Source organism: Peromyscus maniculatus, chromosome 23, assembly GCF_049852395.1.
Source record: "Peromyscus maniculatus bairdii isolate BWxNUB_F1_BW_parent chromosome 23, HU_Pman_BW_mat_3.1, whole genome shotgun sequence".
NCBI lineage: Eukaryota > Metazoa > Chordata > Mammalia > Rodentia > Cricetidae > Peromyscus > Peromyscus maniculatus.
The window spans coordinates 26,561,174-26,588,310 of NC_134874.1; the positions used below are offsets into that span (position 1 = coordinate 26,561,174).

A 27,137-nucleotide genomic window follows, 5' to 3' on the forward strand; every position below is an offset into this window, starting at 1 on the left:
TTTCAGAGGGGAGCTCTGGGACAAGAAGACCTTAGGGAGTGTATCAGAAAGGCCAGGCTGGTGGCAGGATGGGGCAGTCCCTGCTTGCCCATCCCCCAACAGCCAGCAGCTCTGGCACTAACACCCCAGAGTTAACCTTCAGTCTGATTCCAGTCACCCCGATACAGATGCTCAATAAAGACCCTGAAATGATGCCATCCCAGTCCAGCTTAGAGGACCAGTGACTTTATTGGGGTCCCATGTTTATGGGTGACTCATCAGCTGCATTCACAGGAAAGGCACCACAACATTGTGCTGATTCATGACAGCTGCATCCAGGAGGTCCCCTGGGCCAGTTTGCAGCCAGGTCCATGGAGGAGTTTTCTCTTCCCTTGTATCCCCAGCAGCAGTTCCCTGAGGCTGAGGAGGGCACTGGAGGCTTTGAGCTTCCTAGTTCTCCTTCTTCCATCAGGCCAGAGGTATTTCAGTCAGAAGGAAACATCTACAGAATAATAAACAGTCACAAGGTGGTCTGAGCTGTCTACAGATTGAGAAATCCAAAACACAGATTGGGCCAACTGATACATGGTTGTTCTCAGAAGAGGGCCCTTCCTGGGAGCACTCGGAAAGAGTGAGCTGGGTATTGTCAGGTCCCTCACTGGGACAGGCTGCTCATGGTTAGTGGGGCCTGGCACCACAGCAGGGCCCCTCCCAGTAGGGCCCCTCCCAGCAGAAGCAGCAGGGAGCTGAGCCAGCCCAGGTAGAGTGAGGCTCCCATCTTTGGTTTCCACTGGGGGTCATATGTAGAGTTGTTCATGTCAATGATGACATTGTGTGTTACCCAGGACACAGACACCAGCAGCAGCAGACCAGCCCCCACGAACAATCCACTTGCCGCCATCTTGATCTTGCCTTCATTGTTCATATTTGACTCATCTTTGATGAGCTTATTTCTGATCATGTACAGCAGCAAACCCATTGAGATGATGATGATGCAGATGACCACTAGAACGCGAGACCCCTGCAGCTCCTGTGACATGACCAGGTTTGAGTTGTAGGGCATGCAGATCACGTTCTGGTGTATTTCCGCATCACAGATGTTCCACAGGCCCTCCCAAATGCTGTTCTCTTCAGAAACTTTCGTCACAATCCACAAGGGCAGGCCACAGCTGATAATGGCCACTAGCCAGCCTAGCAAGACCAGAGAGAAGCTGGCTGCTTCCAGAACTCTTCGACCCATGATTCTCTCTCCGATGGACACAGCACACAGAAGACAGTGGAGATCTGACTCTCAGCTGCAAGATTCAATGGGCTGAGGATGGATTTTCAACGTGTCAATAGCAAGCTGTCCTGAGAATCAGGTCTCTACACAGTCAGACACACAGGCAGCAGGTAGGATTTCAGCAGTTATCACAGGGCCCTGGGTGTTGTAGGAACTTAGCAGAATCACTGTGTGGGATAGAAATTAGAATAAACAGCTATTTTTTAAAAGCACTTGACCTTGAAGAATCATTGTGGAAAGCAGTGATTGTTTAGTTAAAGGTGCTTTGCAGCCATCCCATGACTTTGGAAACAAGATGCCTCAGGCACACCTGAGGCTCTTGTTTTATTGGGTATTGTACACAATACATAATACAAGACTAGAGTCATGGAGACATGGGATACTCTCCTGCCCCGCCTGCAGGGCTACAACTGGTGCTCGACCACCCTAATGAGGGAATGTAGGGACAGGAGATACAAGGAAATACACCAAGTCTAGATTCTGATCAAGGTGCAACTTTATTTTTCTCCAGGAGGGTTTATATAGTTCCTGCAGGGTGGGGGGAACAAGAAGCGGTCATCTGCATAAGGTGGGGCAAGCTAACAGGATGTTTGTATAGGATGTTTACAGGGTGAGAGGGTCAAGGGCTCTGACTCAATGTCCTGTTGCTAGGCAACCTGATTGTAAGATGATCTAGTTTCCTGTCTTATGGGGGTCTGTATTTTTCCACTAACTAGAGATTCTGTCCTTGTCCCTGACAGTCTCCTTAGGTAAGACATGTTAAGTCAGAACAGGGGCCTTGGTATGAGGTAATACTTTATACAACTTTCAATAAATATGCCTTTATATGGCTGTTCAGGGTTCAATCCATCAGAAGAGGCAGAACCTTTCTACTGCCACATAGGCCTTAAAATTCTATCTTGGAATGTCTTCCTTCTTCCACCTACCCAAACTACATGGTACACCCTGACATTGGCCCCCAACATGGGGCCTTGGAAGAGATTAAGCTTGTATGAGGTTTGGTAAAGGGTGGGAAAGAGCGAGAGGTTTCTGTGCACAGGCCTCATGGGATCAGATCTCTGTACTCTTTTTAATGTGTGTGTGCATATCAGTGTGTGTGGGTACATGTTTCTGTGTGTGTTCATGCACAGGTGGGCACAAGAATGTAGACACCAGAGGACAATCAATGTTGTCATCTTCAGGAACTCTGTCTACCACCTTTGAGATGAGGTACATAAATGGCCTCCAGTTCACCAATTAGCTGACCAGTGTTCTATGAAGTCAGGTGACAACCCTCCTAATTCCCTAAGCCATCCTAGGGTACTGAGTTCTGGGGATCTGAGGACACAATGCAAAAAAGGCACATTGGTCAGCTGCACACCAAACAGGGACCTCCTGTGGTCCCATGCACTGCTATATCTGATGTGAGGTTCCATCTTGTCAACTTATCAGGATGTAGAATCCCCATGGATACAAACCTCTGGGAATATCTGAGAGAATTCCTAGACTGGGATACTGTGGTGAGAATCCTCACCCCGTGGGCAGCACCGTTCTATGGTTTGGGGTCCCAACTGAATGGAAAGTAGAAAGTGACTGTGAGCCCCGGCATCACCTCCCTCTGCTTCCTGCCTGTGGATGTGATGTGACTGCCTGCCTCGTGCTCCTGCCCCATGACATCCCAGCGACAACAGACTGCATCTTGGGAGGCAAATAAAGTTTTTCTTTGTCCAGGTTGTTTTGTGTCAGTGTTTTATGACAGACAGAGAAGGCAAACTGTCTGGCATGATGGTGCAAACACCTTTAGTTCCAGCACTTGGGAGGCAGAGGGAGTCTATCTCTGTGAGGTCCAGGCCAGCTTGGATACAATTGAGTTATGGACCAGATAGGACAGAGTAACACTGTCAGAGAGGGTAGGGGAGAAGAAGAGAGAGGGAGAGAGGGAAAGAGAAAGGAAAGAAGAGAGAAAGAAAGAACACTCAGTCACACTAGAACATGGTCTGAGCTGAGTTCAAAGATAAACAGAGACAACTTGTAGACAGAGGCCTACTTCCTGATCTCCTGCTTAGTGGAGGAAGCCAGGGCTGTTGCTGGGACTGAACAATTCATTCTCAGATGGGGCCTTCCACAAGGGCAGGGCTCCTCCAAGCATCAGCAGCATAGAGCTGCCCAGCCTGGGTAGAGCAAAACATCCTACTTTGCTTTCTGCATGGAGCCCAAGAGTGCATTGGAGCATCCATAGACGAAGTTGTGTGTTCTCAAGCACATGGACTCCATTGGCTACAGGCCAGCACCAGGATCAAAGCACCCACCCTCCTCACAATCATGACATCACCTCTGTCCTTTGGCAGCCATGATGGCACTCAACCTCAAACATACACAACAGCAAACCTATTCCATTATACAGAGGACCATGAGGACCTGAGACACCTGTGGGCCCTGTGAACCTGGTACATTTGCCATAGACCCCACCTAACATTAGATTCTAGCCCTATCATTCATGAAATATTGTCACCCTCACATGGGTAGCACATAGCTCCAAAAGGTCACCAGTCAGTTCAATTTGGTCACAGAAATGCAGACCCATTACAGTGCCTTGAGAGCCATGGCCCAGAGTCTCTGCAGTTAGGAAAGGGAGACAGTGGAGATCTGGGCTGAGCTGCAGGATCCCAAGGACTGATGATGGACAGAGCAAGTGTCCGTTCAGAGAAAGCCTTTCCCTGGACACAGACAGACACAAAAGCAGACAGAGACTCAGTCCACACCAACAACAACTACCTTTGTAGAAGCAGATGTCCCCAGCAGCAGTGTGAGGACAGCAGTTGACAGAGGCATCTGGTGATAGAGACTGGGGGAGTCTGAGTCTATGACAGGGGGTGGGGCACAGGGTGGAGCTTCAGATCATGTGGCCTCACAACCAGCCTGTACTCCGTTATGTAAAAAGTTTATATATCTGTGTGTGTGTGTGTCTCTATGTGTGTGTATCTGTGTCTGTGTGCTGTCCTGTGTGTGCATGCCTAGATGTGGTGTACATGTGGAGACCCTAGGACTCCTCCCTGTGGCATCATCCTTAGGATGCCATCTACATCCTTTAAGACAAGGTTTCTCAAATGACCAGGGCTCATCAACTGTGCAGACCTCCTGGCCAGGAAGCCCTGTGGCTCCATCTGTCTCTTCCTCTTTGGCACTAGATTTACCATCACATGCTTGAATGTGCTGCATGTTTACCAGGGTTCTCAGATGGACCTCAGGTCTACCAAGCTACACCCCCAACCAAGAGTCTCTGTATTCTGAGCCCAGGACAGCAGAGTCCTCTGAAGGCCCCAATCCAGAGCAAAAGAGTCCTTATCATAGAAAGTATCTCCTTTCTTCCCTCCATATGGGTGCCCATTAGCACATCCACATTGAATAGTACACATTTATACAATTATATAGTATATAGAATGATAATTTAGAAAGAAAGTGCATGTCTACTCCTAATTGATTGGTCCACCTGGGGACAAGGTGGCAATAACAACCTGCTTGGTCCCCAGCTTCCCTTGATAGCTCTCGGCCATCAAATGCCCAGACCTAGACCAGTGACCATTCTCCGTCCAGTGGGTTAAAGGAGAAGGTGATTGGCAGGTAGGACTAGATTCACACTGCCATGTTCTCTGTCCTCCCTACTGCCACCTTCTGTGTATATTGCACACTCTTGTGACATGGCACAGGTCAGCTTTGAACTCGCGATCCTCTGCCTTAACCTCCACAATGATGATTCTCAGGCGTACACCACCAAGCCCAGAGCTCTCTCTTTGTCCTCTAGAGAAGTGTCCCAACATGATGAGTCAACGGACTAGGCACCAAGACTTGGGAGCAGAAGGTGACAGAGAGGAACAGTGACGTGGCTGGGTCCCTGATGGCATCACTGACCCCCAGACCACAATGAATGGTCTGGATTTTCCCCCATTGGACCTGAACATTTTCCCTCCTTGAAGCCGACCATACACCATTCTTTCATTTACAGTGGAAGCCGACGGTGTTCCCCACATACTCACCTCATACCCATTACGTAGAATAGATTCCTGTATGGAGTGTGGACGCTGCTCTCTAAAATCTGGTTTCCTCACAGCCAGCAACACTTTCCACACCAAATGTGATCTGGGGGGGAAAAAAAGACTATGCAAGGCAGGTCTATTCAGCACCCAATCCTCTTTCAGAACCTCCTAAAACCTCGGTCTCTATCACCAGATCCGAATGTCAACTGCTGTGGCTCAAACATCTTGACTGTGCAGAGAGAGCTGGCAGCAGGGACATCTTTCACTCTGAGCCACTGAGCCTCTCAGGAAATGGCTCTCTCTGGACCCATTGAAAGTCCATCTTGGCCAGGCGGTGCTGGTGGGAGCATTTCATCCCAGCACTCGGGAGGCAGAGGCAGGCGGATCTCTGTGAGTTTGAGGTCAGCCTGGTCTACAGAGCGAGATCCAGGACAAGAAGGAGAAAAAAAAAAGCGAGAGAGGTTTTGTCATTGGAACGCTGCCACTCCAGGGCCAAATCCCCACTGTCTCGTCCGTCCTGCCACCAGCTGGCTCTGAGCCATGGTTCTCAGGGAACAAGAGGACATCAGTTTCTCCATGGCAGGTCTGATAGTGGCCTTATGCTAGGTAGCACAATGTCTTCCTCCAGTTCTCCAACCCACGGCTATGTTCCATGCAGATGGGCAGCTCTCCCTGCTTGGCCTGGGCCAGCTCATCGCTGTCGCTTTGTGGTTTCAACCTCCCATCAACCAGTGACCTCCTTTGTTCCTCTGTGGACTCTGCTGTCATTCCTGCCCCCATCTGAATGATTTCACTGATACCAGTGAAGTCAGGGTTCAGTTCATTTGGGGCTTCAGAGACCCTCATCAAGGGCCCCTTCTACTTTAGGTAAAGCAAGTGGAAAAGTGGTTGGGGAAGGCACATAGACATCTGGCCTCCATTCGTGTGTGTGTGTGTGTGTGTGTGTGTGTGTGTGTGTGTGTACACACCAACACACACACATACACACACCAACACACACACACACACACACACCAAAACACACACACACACACACACACACACACACACACACACACCAACACACACAACCACATATACAAATATTACAACTGCATGAACTAGCCAGGCTAGAATCTCCCATGTGTTGACCCACGTGGTACCCCAGGGACTACCAACCCCGAGTGGGTGGTTATCAAGACCCAGGCTTATCTTCTGCTTGCTAGGTGCCAGAGCAGCAGGACACCAGCAGCTCCAGAACTGAGCCTGGTGCCAAGAAATACGCCTGAGAAGAAGTCAGGCTGGGCCCAGCTGGCACTGGCTGGCTCAGTCCCTCTTTGCCCATCCCCCAACAGCCTTCGGCCCTGGTGCTAGCATCCTGAGGTCTGCTGTGTTCCTGTAACACCAAATAGAGAGAGCAACTCTAGACCAAAAAAGGGATTCTATCCACACCCAAGTCATTTACTAGAGTATGGGTAATTTTGGTGACTCCACCACCCAAAACCAACGCCAGCATGGGTATGGGTAGCATTCACAAAGGACACATCCCTGGGGTCCCCTGCCCAGCTTACAGATACTCCACCAAAGAATCTTCTTTCCTGTAGGCCAGCAACAGTTCAGTGTTCGCATGACCTCCACAGCAGCCTCTTGAGTCCTGAAAGCTGACGGAGCCTGCAAGGGGTAATGTTTCAGTCCAAAGGGCACAGCTGCAGAGTAATCACAAGTCAGCCTGGGCCCAATCCAGGGATAAACAAACCGGGAAGGCAGAGAGTGGCTTCACTGTGATTGCCTGGGGCAGGTCTCAGCAGAGTCCTGACCTAGTATGAAGTTCCTGAGGTCCTCACAGTGGATCCTGAGCCCCTCCTGGTCCCTCTCCCCGTCTTGGTGCAGACTCTCATTGGCAGCTACCTTCAAGGCTACAGTTCTGCTCAGACCGCTCCACCTGGTCAGCCTGCTCTCTCCAGTGACCTTAGACAGCATGGCGCCAAAAAAAAGAGCACTTGGCGTCTAAGCATAGGAACCCAAGTTCAATTCACAGAAATCCAGTAAATAAATAAATAAATACATACATACATACATACATAAGTAAATAAATAAATAAATAAATAAATAAGACAGGTAGGTATGGCTGTGCATGCTTGTAATCCCAGCACTGGGGAGGCAGAGACCGGAGGATCCCAGACAGCCTACCTAGATTGGTGTGTTCCAAGTCAGGGAGAACATTCATATCAAAAAACCATGTGGCTGGGTGGTGGTAGTGCACGCCTTTAATCCCAGCACTCCGGAGGCAGAGCCAGGCAGATCTCTGTGAGTTCGAGGCCAGCCTGGTGTACAAAGCAATTTCCAGAATAAGCTCCAAAGCTACACAGAGAAACCCAGCAAAAAAAATAAATAAATAAAGACCATGTGGGTGGTGCCTGAGGACAAACGTTCTTGGTTGACCTCTACCCTCTACACTGATATGTACAGACATACACCCTACACACACATACATGAACATGCACACACATACACACAAGAAAACTCAGCCATCAAAGGGACCCCTGGAACAGAGGACGGTGACTGACAGCTGCCCAGCATCTTGAAGAGTCTGCAACAGGAAGAGCTTGAGTTCCAGGCCAGTCTGAGGTTATACAGTATGTCCTCATTTCAGAGAAGCCGGGGGGGGGGGGGGGGGGGGCAAAAAGAAATAAAAAGCGTTAAAGTTCAGCTCCCCAAAATACTAACCACATTTTCATGCGGTCACAGGCACTCAGTCTCCTGTCTCAGGATGGAGGACAGAACACCTCAGTGGGGTTCATTAGTTGCCCAGATGTGCTGAAGTGCATGGCCTGGGTGACTACCACTACCTCAGCCTGAGCCAAGAGCTCCTTCTCCATTCAGGACACCCCAAGGTCATGCTCACCACCTTCCCAAGAGGAAAGAGCTCTCCTGGGCCAAGCTGATGACTCTTTAACTGGTCTTAACTCTGCCCAGCCTGGAAGACCCCTCCCTTCCCACATGACAGATACTGTAAGACCAGCACTGATCCTTCTTCCTTCTGCGGCTTCCCTCTGAGAAAGCCCCCTCCCCTTCCCTACCCAATATTCATCTCCATGCTGAATACTTTTTGATGGCTCTCACTGGGTCAGGGTTTGATGAAGACAGAACACACCCCATTGTGTCTGTGTGTTGCCGCACGCGTGTGTGGGTTCACGTGGATCCATGGAAAGAAGACTCAGAGGCATCTTAAGAATGAATCTGGCCTTTCTCGCCTGCAGGGGGATCCAACCTCAAAGGACTGAAGCCCCTTCCCTTCCCCCGGGGCATTTTTATTTATTCTCTATTACAGTTTAGCCAGTTACTTTTCAGACCTTCAAAGCAACCTAAAAGGAGCTCCCAGAGACCAAATGCCAAGTGCGAATTACTTGATTTATCAGGTACCACGGTCTTGTCTTCCCGGTTTCCTGAAACAAGTTTTACATAGGCCTTTTTTACAAAGGCCTTTGAACCTCGACTCTCAGACAAGATTCACACAGGGCGATAAGAGAAACAAAAGGTAAGAGAAACAAAAGGTGTGGTTAAACAAAGGAAGGATTAGGGGTAGGTGCTGCTCTCTGGAACCAGGCCAGGAGCTCAGCAGGAATGCACTGCAACCCATCTCCTCCGTGGGATCAGCATCCTGCAGAGCCAAATAGCATGGCATCCTTCATCCCAACCAGGTCCATCACCAGGTACTGGTTTCAAGGAGGATCTGAGGCCATGGCATAGGAAAGGACTATCTTCCCTCTCCACCCCCACACAGGGACTGATGGTGGGTATCCTCAGGAAGAGCCAGGTTACCTACAGTGCTACACAGAGGTGATGGGTAATCTTGTCAACTTGATAGAATTTGGAACCACTATGGGAACAAACCTCTGGACACGTCTGTGAGGGAGTTTCTATATTAACTGAGGTGGGAAGACCCACCCTGAGGGTGCTTGGGCGGGGGTTCCAGACTCAATAAAAAGGAGAAAGTGAGCTGAGCACCAGCATGCATCTCTCTCTGCCTCCCTCCTGAGGATGCCATGCGACCCGCCGCCTGGCCCTCCTGCCAACATGCCTTCCCCGCCACGATGGACTGTGCCCTGCAAGTATGAGCCAGAATAATCCCTTCCTTCCTCAAATTGCTTTGTCGAGTAGCCTGCCACAGCAGAGAGAAAAGTAACAGAGACACCTGTAACCAGGAGAACTTGGGGAAATGCTTTCCCTTTACTGACAGACAAAACCCGTGCACAATAATTACAGGTCAGAAAGAAGAGTCCGGCTGCGCGGCCGCTATCTCGCTGTTCCCAGGGGCACAGCAATCCGCTACTCCCGCTGCTAGTTCCTGATGGGCGGTGGGGAAGGTCACCAAGCCGCACTTTCTCCGTGGCTTCGGCAAGCCCCTCCACAGTCCAAGAGAGGGCGCATCTGCGCCTCGGCTCCATATCCGGGTCTTCTCTAATGAAGACTCCGCCCATTTGGCCAAGCGGCCCTTTGCAGCGTTCCCCCAACACACTTGCGTCGCTGGGATTCACCCAGCCACACGGGAACAGGCCGCCCATCCTGCCCTTCCACGGGCATCTCTCCCCTCTCCATACCACACTCACAGCTCACAACTTCCCTGCACAAGGACTGGTGGAACTTCCCAGCCGAGCATAGCAGTCCGCGAGCAATTTTGTGAGACATGTATTTATTTCGAGGGGAGCCTGATGGGAAGAAGAGCCACGGACTGCAGCTCGTCAAGACTTACACGTTCCCAGGGTAGTCGAGCATCCAAACCACACTTCACCCTTGGGGATTGAGCTTCCTGGTCCCACAGTGATCAATAACAGGATGGTTTTCTGGGACAGCCACTCTCTAGGACAGCAACAGCAGAAAGCCTTAGGAAGGTGTCAAAATGAGTCAGAAAATGCCCCAGGGCTGCCAGCCGCCAGCCAAGCTCAGTCCTTGCTTGTCCAATCTCCCAATTGTCGGTGACCCTGGCAGGACTTTCCTGAGGGCCACAGGATGTGCTGAGGTCAGTCCAAGAACAAACAGACCCCAAAAAGACAGATGGTACCTCACTTACATAGTGGTATATAGATCAGTGGTTTTCAATCTTTGGATCACGACCCCTTTGCCAAACCTCTGTCTCCAAAAAAATTTACGTTACCATTTATAACAGTAGCAAAATGACAGTTATGAAATTAATTTTATGGTTGAGGGTCATCGCACCATGAGGCATCGTATTAAAGGGTCGCGGTGTCAGGGAGGTTGAGAACCACTGTTACAGACGATGCTGGAGCTGGTGGCGTAGTGCCCGGGCTGAGTGGTGATTGTCAGTGAGGAAAAGTGGGCAGTTGCAGAAGAGCAGGGGTCCTCCTAGGGGCAGCAATCCAGAGCTGGCCCAGCCAATGGAGAGCGAGGTACCCGTCTCTCCCTTCTTCGAGGAAGGTATCAGCTCTTCGGAGAATTCTTGCATGATGTCGTTCGTGGGTTACCCAGGAAACACACACCCATCATTAACAGGCCAACCAGCATGTGCAATGCCCTACCCCATTCTGATCTTGACTTGATGCTCTCCTTCACCACACACTTCAAGCACTTGCTCCCAACCATGCGCAGATGCAAAGCCGGCCCAGCTGTGATGATACACATGACCGTGAGGACCGGAGGCATCTGCCAGGACTCAGGAGGACCCAGCAGGGAGTCATACGCCTTACACTGAATCTAATGACTATCTTGTGCCACAGAGGACTTTCACGGGCCCTTCCAGATGGTTGATGCTCTGATATCATGGCTGGAAATGTCTATCACCTGCCTGTTGGACAGAACACAGCTCACTAAGGCACGTAGCCAGCCTTTCATAACCAGAAAGATGCCCACCACCATCAACCACTGAGAAGCCATGGCACAGCTGTTGCCGAGCAACACAAAGCCAGTCTGAGCTGATGCTGCCACCAGGGAGGGTCTCCAGACAGCGAAATGCGCAAGCCAACAAATGTGCCCACAGACCTCCCTTCCTGACAGGCAGGTGGGTCTCTGTGAGTTCGAGGCCAGCCTGGTCTGCAGGAAATAAATAAAGCCAAAAATGAAATTAATGAAACCCAAAACAAACAGTGGTATTGAATAGGAAAAAAGGTTCAATAATATTAAAGTGGGAGAGCAAGTTCCTTGCTTCTGCAGAGCAAGTTCCAGAACAGCCAGGGCTACACAGAGAAACCCTGTCTTCCTTCCTGCCAGGGCCGTCGGCAGGCAGACTGGGTGTCTAACTCAGGTAGGGGACAGGACAGGGGCAGGAGTTTCATTTCTCTTGCTGGCCACCACCATCCCAACTGTCCTCTGTATTTCTGAGTCCAAGCCAACAAAGACATTCTAAGGTCCTTGGACAAGAGTCAGCATCCGGTATCAAGAGACCGTTCTTGGGCCTGGGGATATGGTTCAGTCCGTAGAGCACTTCCCTAGCGTGGACCTAAAGCTCTGACCTTATCTCCGACACTGCAGAGGTAGCTGTGGCGGCTCAACCCTGTAGTGCCAGCATTCAGGAGGTGAAGCCAGGGGATCCAGAATTTAAAGTCATCCTCAGATACATAGCGTAAGGCCACCCTGGGCTGAGTAAGACACTGTCTCAAGAAGGGGGGGGGGGTGCTGTGGGAGAGGAAAGCAGGAAGGCAAGTAGGTAGACCTCTTTCTCACAGTGAACTCAGACCAGGAATGACCAGTAAGGAATGCTCCAGAGGTCTCCAGATGCTCACACATGGGATGAAAAGTTGGAGTTGGAACATCCCAGCCAGGTTCAGGACTTCAGACAAGGGTTAACACACCCTCATTCCCCACCATTGTGGGCTTCAATAGAAAGAAAACATGGAGCACCTCGGAGGAGAATCTGAGGATGAAGTCCTGGGCATCACAGCATCACAGCGAATTTCCTTTGTGACCTTGCTCTCCATGCGACTACGGATTCCCTCATCGGTGTTATCTGTGTGGCTGTTCTCTCTCTCTCTCTCTCTCTCTCTCTCTCTCTCTCTCCCTCCCTCCCTCCCTCCGTCCCTCCCTCCCTTTCTCCCTCTTCCTCCCTCTTCTTCTTCCTTTCCTCCTCCTCCTCTTGTTCTTCTAAACCTTTAAGGGCTGGAGAGATGCTCAGTGGCTAAGAGCACACACTGCTCTTGCAGAGGACCAGCCACCCACTTCAGGTGACTCCAGCTCCAGGACACACCAGTCTCCCTCTTCTGGCCTGTGAGGGTACTGCATGCACATGTACATTTCAGCACACATGCACGCATGCGCGTACACACTTAAAAATAAAGTGAGTCTTAATTAATTAATTTGTTTGTTTGTTTGTTTATTATTTGGGTTACGTGTAGGGGTCAGGGGACAACTTCAGGAAGTGGATCTCCCTTTCCATGATGTGAGTCCCAAGAATTGAACTCAAGTTCAGCAGGCTTGGCAGATAGCACATTTACCTATTAAGCCATCTCCCTGGAATTATTTTTTTTTTAATTTTTCTTTCTTTTAAGATTTTATTTATTTATTATGTATAGTGTTCTGCCTGCATGTACAACGGCCGGCCAGAAGAGAGCACCAGATCTCATTCCAGATGGTTGTGAGTCACCACGTGGTTGCTGGGAATTGAACTCAGGACCTCTGGAAGAGCAGACTGCGCCCTTAACCTCTGAACCATCTCTCCAGCCCCCTTCTTTCTTTTTCTAGTGCCCTTTTGTTTTCTTTTTGAGACATAGTCTTATATAGCCCAGGCTGGTCCCAGACACAACTCTGTAGCTGAGGATAACCTTGAACTGATCCTCCTGCTTCCACTTCAGGTCCTGGGATTCCAGGCAAGCATTGCCACACTAGTTGACACAATGCTAGGGGTGGAAATGGGGCTTCATGCATGCTAGGCAAGCATTCTACAGACTGACCCCCCTTGCCAGTCCTCGGTTGGGGTTTGATCATCACCAGATTACCCTGGGATGCCTTCACATGCCATCTGTCTCGCTGGCCCTGTAACTATCTTTGCACCACGTTCTCCTTAGTCATGAAAAGATATCAGCATCCCACGCTATGGAAGATGCTGACGAAGATTCGGACATCAGCATCCCACGCTGTAGAATCGGGTGTGCTGAGCCAGGTGGTGGTGGCGCATGCCTTTAATCCCAGCACTTGGGAGGCAGAGGCAGGTGGATCTCTGTGTGTTCCAGGCCAGCCTGATCTACAGAGCAAGTTCCAGGACAGTCAAGGCTACACAGAGAAACCCTGTCTCAAGAAAAAAAAAAAGCAAAAAAAAAGCAAAAAAAAAAAAAAAGCAAACAAATATGCACTACCACATTAAGCTCAGATTCTTTTTTTTTTTTTTTTTTTTTCCAGTGTTTTTAACTGGGAGCTGGAGAGATGGCTCAGCAGTTAAGAGCACTGACTGCCCTTCCAGAGGACCTGGGTTCAATTCCCAGCAGATGGCATTTCAAAACTGTCTGTAACTCTAGTTCCAGAAGATCCAACACACTCACATAGAAATGAATGCAGAGAAAATACCAATGCACATTAAATTAACTTAGTTTTAACCTAAAAAACAGACCACCTTAAATGGGATCAAGATACCTTTTTTTTTTTTTTTCTGGAGCCAAAAATGGGGGAGCATGTTCCAGGAACACAGATTGTTATGAAGCTTTTGTCATAACAAAACAAAGGAAGCCATAAGTCAAAACACCTTCCAAATACGTTGGCTCGAGCTATTTCAGCAGGCTCAGCAGGTAAGGGTTCTTCCTGCCACACTGACAACCTGACTTCAATCCCTGCGACACACATGATGGAGAGAGACCTGATTCCTCCGCTGTCCACACACACGCATGGCATCTGCACGCACACGCGCGCACACACACACACACACACACACACACACACACACACAGTAAATGCATAAATGAAGAGATAATGTATTTTTTTTTTCCAAAACAGAGTTTCTCTGTGTAGCCCTGGCTGTCCTAGAACTCACTCTGTAGACCAGACTGGCCTGGAAATCTGCTTCCCGAGTGCTAGGATTAAAGGCATGTGCCACCATAGTCTGGCTCTGTAGTTTGATTTTTTTTTTTTTTAAATACATTTGTGGGCACACCAGGTAGTTAACTTGAAGCAAAACAAGGAGATCTCCGAGGCAGGCCTCTCGGGACATTCTTGCTTTGGGTTGGTAGAAGGTAGGGGTCCGTTTACACGTTCCTAGCGGCTTCATGTGAGAGTCACAAGGATGCTAGGTCGCACACAGAGGTAGACAATAAATGGCTATTTAAGACTCTGGACCTGCAGCATTCCAACTCACCTAAAACATTGACTTTCTAACCTGTCAATCAACCTTGTAGAGGATTCAGTGTGGGTGTGGCTTGTTTCTGGGAAGTTCCAAGAAAACATTGAAATCTGGGGTTTCCCATTGTAGTGTCACGTCCGTTACCAAAAGCACGGGAAATATCCTGTGTAGGACTAGGATGTCTCTCAGAGAAGAGTACTTGCCTAGCATGGATGAACCTACAGGTTCCATCGCCAACACTACCAAAAGATAAGAACGACAATCCTAGCTTCGGTGTGTGGTGCATGTGACCATTCTCATTAGACCCGTCCCAGGATCTCAGTAGCATCCCACAATGTCAGTCTGTGTCTTATTCTAGAAAATTGCAGGTGGGTGTAAGGGCCCTGCCTCACACACACATTTGGGAATCCAAGCCCCTTCATCCAGTGACCACACTATCTTGGGAGTTTTGGCGGCCTCTCCAAGAAAGGTCATGCAGATGTTCATGGTCCAGATCTGCTCAGTGGACATCCGATTTCTGTTCACATGGCCTCATTTACATGAAGGGAGTCATCCAAAACTCCAAATCCTTGCTCAGGTCTTAATTCCCACTTTTGCAGCATTATTTTTTGTTATGTTTATTATGGGGGGGCAGGGTGTATGCCATAGAGCACATGTGTAAGGCCGAGGAAAACCAGCAGGAACCAGTTCTCTCCTTTCCCCCCAGGATGCCAGGGATGAGGTGAGGTGAGGCTTGGCAGCAAGCGTCTTTATCCGCTGAGCCATCTCCGCGGCCCTCAATAGTTCTCATTCTGTTCCCTCTTTGGCAACGTAAGACCAGGCTTGCCTCTGGACTTCTCTAAGACTCTGTGTGTGTGTGTGTGTGTGTGTGTGTGTGTGTGTGTGTGTGTGTGTGTGTGTGTGTGTCCATCCTCCCTGGCTTTGTTTTCTACCTCACCCCAGTTTCCCCTGCCTCTTTATTTTCCAGACATAGCCTCAGGTAGCAGAGGCTATCCTCAAACTTGTTGTGTAGCTCAGGATAACATGGGACTTCTGATCCTTCTGCCTCTGCCTCCGGAGTGCTGGGATTTGAGGTGTGTGATACCATCACCTGGCTACTGTAGAACTCCTGATCCTTCTGCCTCTGCCTCCTGAGTGCCGGGGTCACAGGTGTGCACTGGCACATTTGGTTGATGCTGTGCTGGGGATAGAACCCAGGCTTTCACGGGTGCTAGGCAAGCACTTTACCAACTGAGCGACATCCAAAACTCACACAGCCCCCTTTTCTAATGTCCCATGAAGTGCTGGAGGTCCTCACCGGGGTCCTGACTCACTCCCTCTTCCTTCTCAGCACAGCCAGCGGCCACCTCGTCGTACACTCTGGACCCTCAATGTGTCCCCAGCTTGGCTTCCCTTCTGAGCTCAGCTCTGGGTTGGTATCTGACACCAGCAATCCCAGCACTCGGGTGGTTGAGGCAGGAGGATTTGGAGACCCGGGCCAGCCTGGACCACAGAGTAAGACCTTGTCTCAAAAACAGAACAAAACAAAATGACCTCCTCACCACATTGGACTCTTTGATGCAAATATCACAGAAACCTCAAATTTAACATTCTAGAATTATCCACATCCTCTTCCAACCACACCTGCCTCACTCCTTGGTTTCCTGCTTAGAATGGCCTCGCCTGAAGCAACCTGAGTTTGAGCAGAAATTCATGGACAGGGAATGACCTTGAATTTCTGATTCCTCTGCCCCCACCTCTCAAGTGCATCACCACACCCAGATTTTTTGTTTTGGTTTGCTTTGGTTTTGGTTTTGTGTTTTTGTTTTTTTTTCCCCAAGACAGGGTTTCTCTGTGTAGCTTTGGTGCCTGTCCTGGATCTCACTTTGTAGCCCAGGCTGGCCTCAAACTCTCAGAGACCCACCTGCCTTTGCCTCCCAAGTGCAGGGATTAAAGGCGTGCGTCACCACTGCCCGGCTTCACTACACCCAGTTTTATGTGTTGCTGGGGGGATTGAACCCAGAGCTGTGTGCCTGTGGAACTAATACCACCTAAGCTACAGGCCTAGGTTCCTGGTTAAAACTGTTCTGTCCAGTAAGATAGCCAGTACCAAGACAGATATTTAAATTATAAATACTGCTGGCCATGGTGGTGTTCACCTTTAATCCCAGCACTTGGAAGGCAGAGGCAGATGGATCTCTGTGAGTTTAAGGCCAGCCTGGTCTATATAGAGAGTTCCAAGACAGCCAGAGCTGTTACACAGAGAAACCCCGTCTCAAAAAAAACAAAAAAAAAAACAAAAAAACACCAAAAAATTTTTAAGTTAAAATTCTGTTTTTCCCATGTGCTAAACAATTTGTCATTCTCAACACCCGTGCGTGGCTACGTCACCTCTGATGAACAGTGAAATACTTCCTAAAAAAATAAAAATAATTTAAGTTAATTAATTGAAATAAAATACTTTCAAAGACTGGGGCTACAGCTCAGTTGAAAACGTGCTTGTGTAGCATACACTAAGCCCCGAGTTCATTGCCCAAAACTACATAAATCAGGCACCTGTCATCTCAGCCTTTGGAAGGTAGGGGGCAGGAGGATGTGAGGTTCAGGGCCATCCTCGGCTACATAGAAAGTTTAAAACCAACTTGAGCTGCATGAAACCATTAAAAAAAAAAAAAAATTAAAAACTGGGCCCGGTGAGATGACTCAGCAGGTAAAGGCACCCAAGCCTGACAATCCCATCCCCGGAACCTACGCGGTGGAAGGAGAGATGAGACCCGCCACGCACAATCCCCAAATAAATAAATACTTTATTTTTTAAAAAACACTGTATCCGGGAGCGGCGGCCCGGGTACTCCCAGTGCCTGGGAGGAAGATGCAGGAGGTTCTCTGTGAGTTCCAAGTCAGCCTCGTCTACAGAAGGAATTCCAAGTCATCCAGGGATACCTTGCGAGACTTTGTCTCTAAAAAGGTTATTTATTTGTGGAAAAACCAAACAACCAAACCAAAACAAACCACCAGACCGGACCGGATCGGAGCAGACCAGACCCGAAACAACTCTGCCTGGGAGAGTTTGAGAACTTCCCAAGCAAGGAGGACTAGAGCCTTACGCTCATTGGCTCATAGTAGGGGGCGGCTGTCATCCTTTTCCTTTGATTGGCTGTTTTCTCCCACGGAAACCCAATCGTCGGATGCTGGAGGCGGGGCCAGACTCTCCGCCCCGCCCCTCGTCCAGTTCCACCGCCCGTCTGCCCCGGAAAGGGAGAATCCGCGCGGTGAGTTCTGAGCTTTCAGCTCCTTGGAGACCCCTGCGGTGAGCAAGACCCCACATACACACACAGACCAATCCAGCCCGGGGGTGACAGGCTGAGGTGCAGTCCTCATTCCCTGCGCGGGAGCACCCCATCTATCAACCCTCCCACTGCAAACAGTCCCGTGGTGTGCAAGTGCGCTCCCGCCGTGTCCCGCTCAGGGTCCTGTATGTGACGTGGGAAGGCGTTGGAGCTCTGCTAACATCCTCCTCCGCCGGGTGAGGGAGGACGGGAGACTGTGGTGGACCTCATCACGGGGTGGGTCTTGTCCCCACAGGAGGATGAGTCGGGAGGAGACTGAGAAGCTACCCCAAGTACTGGCCCGGATCGGGGCCTCCCACGGTATCACCGACCTAGCCTGCAAGCTCCGCGTCTATGACGACTGGGCTCCGGAGTACGACCAGGTGAAAACACGGAGGGTTCTTGATTTTTGTGGCCCAGATTGTGTTTTTTATGTGCAAAGCGAGAATAGTACCCGTGCATCCCGGGGAAGCTGGGAACTGAAAAGAGACCTGGGAAAGAACCTTCTAGACGTGCTCCTTAGCGACCTGCTCTACTACAGGCCCCTAAGGAACCCCCTCTGACTCTGGATTGGACGTCCCACATTTGAGCCAAGAATGACCCATCTTAATACTACAACCCAGACTGCCTGCAGGAGGCGCTATTGAGACATCACTCAATATAGACAGATAAGCTAAGAACTGCCATAGCCGGTAGCCAGTTTCTAGCAGCTTGAATCCCACTGATATGGGATTCCTTGACAGTAAAAGACACTTCAAGCCGGGGTCTTCTGTTACTGGGGTCCCAGAAGGACCCAAAGTCCAACACACATCGGCTCAAACCGGCAGGGAGGCACGTAGGCACCCGACAAAGCGAGTCCTCCGACCACGAGGGTGTTAGACTAAGTGCTCTGCCCCTAGGACGTGGCTGCTTTGAAGTACCGAGCCCCTGGCCTTGCTGTGGATTGTCTCAGTCGAGCCTTTCGCGGCCCACCCCATGGTGCCTTGATCCTGGATGTGGCCTGCGGCACTGGCCTGGTGGGTGTGGAGGTAAGACCTTCTGATATGATGATGTCCTCCTGCCTTCTCTTCAGCACCCAGGGCCTCCAACATGCTACTGCTGAATCAACCTTCAGCCCCTGGCTAGTGAACTGTAGGCAGGTGATCTACCACACATACCCCCAGCCCCTCACTGAGAGATTCTAAGCATGTACTCTATCACTAAACCATGCCCCAGCCCCTCACTGGGGGATTCTAGGCAGGTGCTCTACCACTGAGCCACACCCCAGCCCCTCACTGGGGGATTCTAGGCAGGTGCTCTATCCCTGAGCCATACCCCAGCCCCTCACTGGGTGGTTGTTGATGAGCCCTCTACCAATGAGCCACACCCGGGCCCTTTAGTTTGCTTTTTATTTTGAGAGAGGGTCTCACTAAGTTGCCCAGGCTGGCCTTGAACTCAGGATTCTTTGGCCTCAGCCTCCAGAAGAGCTGGGATGGCAAGCCTGAGCCACCACACCTAGCTCCCTCCTGCTCACATCTCCTGCCACTCCTTGACCAAGAACCCATCCTCTGTCTCTGGCTCGTTGGTCACAACGTACAAGGACCCAGCTGAGCAGTGGCAGGCGATGAGCCATGACTGATGCCAGCCTCTCTCCCAGCTGCAGGCTCGGGGCTTCCTCCAGGTGCAGGGGGTGGATGGAAGCCCAGAAATGCTGAAGCAGGCCCAGGCACGTGGCCTGTACCACCGCCTCAGCCTCTGCACCCTGGGCCAGGAGCCGCTGCCCAACCCTGAAGGTACTTCCTGCTCCGATCCACTGTCACCCACAAAACCAAGATTATCCCCTCTGTCCGGCCTCCATCTTCACCTGCAGTCCCATGGGATCCCTCCCCTCCAATCCAGAGTCTAACGTCACCCCATCTCACATACAAGGCCAGATCCTACAGGTGCCTGAGGTCCTCCTATACCCAGTGCATACATGACATCGTCTATTAGTTACTTTTCTTCTTGCTGGGACAAAAATACCAGACAGAAGCAATTGAATCATAAGGTCCCACCCATCCCTAGGAGCTACAGGCAGTTGCTGGGGGTGAGACAGTCATTTTTTTCAGTGGTGTAGCCACTGGTAAAGTTGCCCATGCTCCAGTTACACCCACCACACACACACACACACACACACACACACACACACACACACACACACCAAGCTCATGCAGGCCACCCCCAGTTAAACTCAGTGGGTCACAAGCAAAACAAGACATGAAAGTAGCAGGAGTGGCGGGCTGCGGTGGCACACGCCTTTAATCCCAGAACTCGAGAGGCAGAGGCAGGCGGATCTCTGTGAGTTCGAGGCCAGCCTGGTCTCCAGAGCGAGTTCCAGGGCAGGCTCCAAAGCTACACGGAGAAACAAAACAGAACAACAAAAAGACATGAAATTTTTGAGAGAAGAGATGGTTCCGTGGTGAAAATCACCCTCTGCTCTTGCAGAGAACCTGAGTTTGGATCCCAGCACCCATACCAGATGATTTACAGTTTCCTATAACTCCAACCCCAGGGAGATACGCAGCCTCTGGTCTCTGTGAGCACCTGCACTGGTGTGCATATACCCACACAGAGACACGCATGCATACACATAATTTAAAATAATAAAAATTGGGCTGGAGAGATGAGTCAGCCGCTGTTAAAGCCTAGGCTCACAACCAAAAAAAAAATAATTGAAAAAAATCTTTAAAAAAAAAAAAAAAAGGTAACTGGGCTGGGGAGATGGCTCAGCAGTTAAAATCTCATACTGCTCTTGTGGAGAACCCAGGTTCTGTTCCCAGCACCCACCCCACGTCAAGCGAATTCACAATGGTCCAATTCCAACTCCAAGGGATCCAGTGCCCTCTTCTGGATTCAAAGGGCATTACAGGCATACATATTAAAAAATAAAAACAAAGTGAGCTGGAGACAGCGCAACAATTAAGAACACTTGATGATTTTGCAGAGGACCTGGGTTCGATTCCCATCACCCACACAGCGGCTCACAACTGTCTGTAACTTCAGTTCTAGGGGACATGTCTGATACCCTCTTCTGACCTCTGTGGGTGCTACATGCAGGCAAGGCACAAACATACATTCAGGCAAAACATCCATACACGTAAGATTAAATTTAAATTGATTCAAAATAAAGTGATTTTATTTTAAAGCAAATTAAGGGAAGAAGGGTTTCATTTTGGTTCCCCACATCCTGGTGTGGAAGTCACATGAGGCCGCTGAAGTCAGGAAGCAGAGAGGTGAACACTGGTGCTCAGCTAGAGTACTCCGTGTTCTTCTGTCCAAGACCCCAGCCATGGGATGGCGCCGTTCACCCTTAGGGCAGGTCTAACCTCCTGAATTGGCTGTATCTAGAAACTCCCTCACAGACAAGCCCGGAGATTTGTCTCCCAGATCCCGTTAAGTTGACGATCAATAGTAATCACCACGCCTCTCCACCCCGCTCCCCACGCAGGGACCTTTGACGCTGTGATCATGGTGGGGGCCCTCAGTGAGGGACAGGTGCCCTGCAGTGCCATTCCTGAGCTCCTAAGAGTCACCAAGCCAGGTGAGTCACACCCCAGACAACCCCTCCCCTGAGGCGCAGACCCCAGACCCTGGACTCACTCAGGCTGAGGAAGGGTAGGACAGTGCATAGGGGTACCCACCCCCACACAGCTTCCCAGTTCACCACCTGCCAGTCTGTGCTCCACCCTGGCTGCCACCAACAGAGGCAGGCACAGGATAAGGGCAGACAGGTAACCACCAGCTCACCTGCTATCCACTGGGCAGCTAGACAGAGCGCCACCCTTCTGGCCTTTGTTTCCTTTCTGAACCAAATGGTGTGGTCCCTGGGATCCCTTCCCCATCTGACAATGACAGTTGGGTACCCACCTGTCCCCTCGGCCTTTGCTTCAGCCCTGGTCTACAGTAGAAATCAGTTCAGCTCCCTCTGCCAGTGCCCTTTACTGATTTGGGGGATTGCCCTTGCTCCATAGTCTTCCTTTCCTGGCACAGGTCCAGGTCTACTCATGCGACATGACAATGGTACAGCTTAGACCAGTTCACACACTGAGGGGTGGAGTATGCTGGGCCTTTCTTATGGTGCAAGAGAGGGAATTTAGGGCTTCCAGTGGGCTTCATGCCCCATAATCCGTCACTAGGCCATTCTAGGAAGAAACTCTATGGCCAAACCATGCTCCTAGCCCCCCTGAGGGATTCTTTCTACACAGGTGCTCTCCCACTGAGCCACACCCCAGCCCCTCACTGGGGGATTCTAGGCAGGTGCTCTACCACTGAGCCACACCCCAGCCCCTCACTGGGGGATTCTAGGCAGGTGCTCTACCACTGAGCCACACCCCAGCCCCTCACTGGGGGATTCTAGGCAGGTGCTCTACCACTGAGCCACACCCCAGCCCCTCACTGGGGGATTCTAGGCAGGGGCTCTACCACTGAGCCACACCCCAGCCCCTCACTGGGGGATTCTAGGCAGGGGCTCTCCCACTGAGCCACACTCCAGCCCCTCACTGGGGAATTCTAGGCAGGTGCTCTACCACTGAGCCACACACACCCCAGCCCTCACTGGGGGATCCCAGAGAAGGCAGAGAGGGCTTAGCACTCTCAGAACGAAGTTGCATTTTCAAGGGTTGGGGCAGGACATTCGGAGAAGGTGGGGTAAGGAGTTGCCTGGAAGAAGTCACAAGGGAAGAGATTAGAAAGATCCAGAAGAGAGGGTCTACCTGGCCTGACCTGAGGTCAGAATGAGGAAGCTGTGAGATAATCATACTTCCTCTCCCAAGCCCCACTCCTGGAGCTAAACCTAGGCATGTCTAGGCAGGTGTTTCAGAGAGGCCAAGAAAAGCCAGGACATCTGCAGGGTCATTCGTGGTGGCATGGGTTGGGCTGGGAAGCACCGGAAATGCCTGTTGCATGAACCTAACCAAAACAGGCTCTCCTGCTCCAGCCTGAGCCCCCCACCCCCACCCCCAGCAGCGCCCCAGCCTTCCTCAACCCATCCGCCAGAAACCAGCCATACTGGACACACTGCAGCTGCTCGGACGAAGTCCCTCGTCCCTCCAGCCAGGGCTTTTTTTTTTTTTTTTTTTTTTTTTCAGACAAGGTCTCACTATGTAGCCCTGGTTGGTCTCCACCCCATAGAGATTTACCTACCTCTCTCTGCCTCCTGAATGCTGGAATTAAAGTTCTGTGTTGGAGCTGGGTGGTGGTGGCACACACCTTTAATCCCAGCACTCGGGAGGCAGAGGCAGGTGGATCTCTGTGAGCTGGAGGCCAGCCTGGTCTACAGAGCGAGATCCAGGAAAGGCATAAAGCTACGCAGAGAAACCCTGTCTCAAGAAGAAAAAAAAAAAGTTCTGTGTTGGGATGGAGAGATGGCTCAGGGTTACAATCACTGGCTGCTCTTGCAGAGGACCCAGGTTCTATTCCCAGCACCCTCATGACAGCTTACAACTGTGTATAATAGTTCTAGGGAATCCAATAACCTATCTGGTTGCCCACTACACCAGACATGCATATGGTCCACATACATACATACATGTAGGCAAACACTCATGCACATAAAATAAAAATAACAAAGTTTTTGGGTCATCACACCAAGAAAGTGAGGTTCTGAAAGCCTGGATCCCAACAGCCCCAACAAATTGAGCCCAGCCACCCATCTCCATCAGACCAATTAAAACCGAAGGGAGGGCACAAGCTTCTCTTCAGCACCCCTCCAGTCCTCCCAGGGTGATTACAAGGTCATGCTAGAGCCCAGGCCAGCCCAGAAATCACTGTGTAGCCCAGATTCAAATTCCAAGCTTTCTTGGGACTAGAGAGATGGCTCAGTGTTTAAGAGGCCCCGGGTTTGATTCCCAGCGCCCACACGGTGGCTCACAACCTTCTGTAGCTCCAGTTCCAGGAGACCCAATGCCATTTTCTGGCCTCTATGGGCACTATACACATGTGGCACATAGACATATATGTAGGCAAAACACCCATAAACATAAAAAAAATTAAATAAGCCCTCTAATTTTTTTTTATTTTGTTTTGTTCTTCCTGCCTGAGGCTGCTAAATGCTGGAATGATAGACCTGAGTCGCCATGTGCATGCACACACATGTACTCTGTCCCATGAAACAAAATTATCATACCCCCCCCCAATGCCTGCAAAATACTTAGATACAAAGAAATGAAGGGTCTTGCCCAAGGACCGGAGCTCATGTGTCTTCCTGCTGTCCCCTTAGACCCAAGCTTGTCTTTAATGGAGCTGGGTTAGCAGCCAGCATGGAACTCCCTGACCCTACCAAGGACAGGACACTTGGGCATTAGGGGCTTGCATAGGAACCTGACCCAGTACCGGTCATCTCAACGACTAAGGATACTGAGGCAGCAGAATCTCAAAGTCCAGGCCTGCCGGTGCTACACAGTTCCTAAGACAGCCTGGGCAACGTAGCAAGATCCTGTCTCAACAGCAAACATTAAAGAACTAGAGCTGGGCAGAGGGGGCGCACACCTTTAGTCCCAGCACTCGGGAGGCAGAGGCAGGGGGAATCTCAGAGTTTGATGCCAGCCTGGTCTATGGAGCAAGTTCAAGGACAGAGCCAGGGCTACACAGAGAAACCTTGTCTTGAAAAACGAATAAGTAGATAGATAGATAGATAGATAGATAGATAGATAGATAGATAGATAGATAGATAGATAGAACAGTTAGGGGACTTTGTTCAATGGACGAGCACAGTGGTAGAGCCCCTGCCTAGAATCCCCCAGTGAGGGGCTGGGGTGTGGCTCAGTGGTAGAGCTGGTGCCTAGAATCCCCCGGTGAGGGGCTGAAGGCGTGGTTCAGCTGTAATATCTTTTTGAGCATGTTTGAGGCCCATGATTTCATCTGCAGCGCCTGGGGGGGGGATTTTTTTTTTTTAAATGAGGGCCATGGGAAACCATCAGGTGACAAAACTGAAGGGGATTGCAGGGAGAATCAACTTTAAGTCCCAAACCCTGGAGGTGGGAAGCTGGCCTGGAACTGAAGTCTTGAGCAGAGACTCCCTTATATTCATCCAGCTCCCCCACCCCTCCCCAGGTGGACTTGTATGTCTAACTACCAGGAGCAACCCATCCAACCTTCCCTACAAGAAGGCGCTGGAAGCAACCTTGGACTCCCTGGAGCAGGCTGGAGAGTGGGAACGTCTGGTGGCCCAGCCTGTGGAGCGCTGGGAACTGGCGACCTCAGAACAGGAGACAGGGCTGGGTGCCAGCGACGGCTTCATCTCTGGCATCATCTACCTTTACCGAAAGCAGGAGAGAGCCCAGGGGGAGGGAGGGAGGCCCAGCGTCCAGGCCCCAGTTGACCACTGATCCCTATGTGTGGTCCTAGCCGGGCCCGTCTTCTTGGCCTTCTCTGCTCTGCCCCGTAAAAATGGGTCCATCTGCCCGGCTGTGGTGGCTCATGCCTTTAATCTCAGCACTCGGGAGGGAGAGCCAGGAGGATCTCTTCGAGTTCGAGGCCAGCCTCGGCTACAGAGTGAGTTCCAGGACAGGCTCCAAAGCTACACAGAGAAACCCTGTCTTGAAAAAAAAAAAAAAGGGTCCATCTTGTTGGGAGGTCCTGCTGGTTGGAGGTTGCATTCTGCCAATGAATGGCCTGGCAGCTTTCTCCAAGCTTGGCAAAATGAAGGACCCACCCCCACCAGCAGGGGCTTCCTGCTCCCTACCTAACCTTATCTGGAGGATATCTCTAGGCCCGGATGCCTGATTTATCTCAAGGATGACCCTTGACATAGGTCCCCGCAAACACTGTTTCCCGGAATCCCACATGATAATGAGGTTAATGCCGTTTTGATAGGGCCCTGTTTCCACTAATTCAGCTATATGACAGGAGCATGCCACTTAACCCATTCCCATTTATTTCCTGTACCCTGGATTAAAGTTGAGTTATTTCACTGAAGTCATATCCCAGAGGGCTAGCTCTGATGTATCCGCAACTGTCCGAACCCTGTTACCCCCTCTTCTGCTCCCTCCACCCTCATGGACTGGCGGCCAACGATCCCTTAGGAGGAAGGAGAGCCACACCTCTTCCCAAACCTGCCCCTTGGGAATGCTTTGCTAGGTAAATCCCAGAGGACTGAAGAGACCCCTCTAGTTTCTTTGGACCCAGAATTCAGGGACACGGGGCTGGAGCAAGCCCCGTGGGTGAGAGTGTTTGCTCTGCAAAGCATGAGAAACTGAACCGACATCCTCAGCATCCACATAAAGAGCATGAGTTACGCTGGGTGGTGGTGGTGGCGGCGGCGGCGGCGGCGGCGGCGGCGGCGGCGCACGCCTTTAATCCCAGTACTCTCGAGGCAGAGCCAGGCAGATCTCTGTGAGTTCAAGGCCAGCCTGGTCTACAGAGCGAGATCCAGGACAGGCACCAAAAACTACACAGAGAAATCCTGTCTTGGGGGGCGGGGGGGATCATGAGTTATGGGCTACCTGCATGTATCACCACCCCTGGGGTAAGAAAATGAGTGGACCCAAAACGGTCAACTTTCACCTCATTGAGGGGTCCTGCCTCAAAGTAATAAGGCTGACAACAGAGACTGAGAGAGAGGAAGACACCTAACACCTTGCTTCTAGCCTCCACGGGCCTGCGCATGTGCGGGCGCACCCCCACACTCGGGTGTAAGAGCTGTCTATGCACGTACCAGATACAGAAAAGGAACGGAGACCACTGTCTACTGTCACACAAGCCAGTTCCCTTCCATCCCCAGCAGTGTGGCAGGCCTTGAAGCAATGAGTTTGCAAAAGCTACTGAATTAGGACCAGCAAGGTGGCTCAGTGGGTAAAGCCACACTTGCCACCAAGCCTGATGGCCTGAGCTGGATCCCCAGGACCTACGTGACGAATGAAGAGAAATGACCCCTACAAGTTGTCCTCTGCCCTCTACATATTTACTGTAGCACTCACACAGGTACTCAAGCTTTACACACACACACACACACACACACACACACACACACTCACATGCATGCACAAATTAAGAAATAGGTAAATATCAAGGTGTTGGTTTAACCAGACATCACCTGTGTGTTTGCAGCTCTTGGGTAGCAGGTGTAAGAGGATCACGAGTTAAAGGCCAACCGGGCTATAGAGTATTGATGTAACCAACTGTCTTATTAAATAAGAAACACAGAAACAATGTAAAAGAGAAAGCCGAGAGGTCAGAGCTCAGAGCTAAAATCTCACCCTTCTGCCTGCGGTGTCCCAGCTTCCCGAAAGAGACCTATTTCCTGTCTGTTCGTCTATTTATAGTATTTTGTTCTGCCTTCTCAT

The 27,137-nt window shown here is 50.7% G+C and overlaps 2 protein-coding genes across 9 annotated transcripts; one reads left to right on the forward strand and one right to left on the reverse strand.

The window, feature by feature from the left end:
- Window positions 1-209: 209 nt before the first annotated feature.
- On the reverse strand, window positions 210-27,074 carry LOC102924901 (claudin-13-like). Of its 8 annotated transcripts, none has more exons than XR_013047804.1 (4): window positions 7,010-7,278; window positions 6,825-6,924; window positions 5,275-5,377; window positions 210-1,428 (listed from the first exon to the last, which is right to left on the reverse strand). XR_013047804.1 is itself a non-coding variant. In XM_076561068.1 (4 exons), exon 4 carries the CDS (start codon window positions 1,217-1,219, stop codon window positions 635-637), a length of 585 nt encoding a protein of 194 aa, XP_076417183.1. In that variant the 5' UTR covers window positions 1,220-1,428; window positions 5,275-5,377; window positions 6,825-6,924; window positions 27,051-27,069; the 3' UTR covers window positions 210-634. The 8 variants fall into 8 exon arrangements, 7 of the variants coding, with proteins under 7 accessions (XP_076417183.1, XP_076417185.1, XP_076417184.1 ...); XM_076561068.1 differs by lacking the exon at window positions 7,010-7,278 and adding an exon at window positions 27,051-27,069; XM_076561070.1 differs by lacking the exon at window positions 7,010-7,278 and adding an exon at window positions 6,433-6,649 and having other exon boundaries at window positions 6,825-6,920.
- Window positions 17,679-25,770, forward strand: Mettl27 (methyltransferase like 27). The gene is made up of 6 exons (XM_076561066.1): window positions 17,679-17,819; window positions 18,095-18,221; window positions 18,738-18,866; window positions 19,475-19,610; window positions 21,305-21,397; window positions 24,907-25,770. The coding sequence occupies exons 1-6, from the start codon at window positions 17,698-17,700 to the stop codon at window positions 25,179-25,181; spliced, it is 882 nt and encodes a 293-aa protein (XP_076417181.1). The 5' UTR covers window positions 17,679-17,697; the 3' UTR covers window positions 25,182-25,770.
- Window positions 27,075-27,137: the final 63 nt, after the last annotated feature.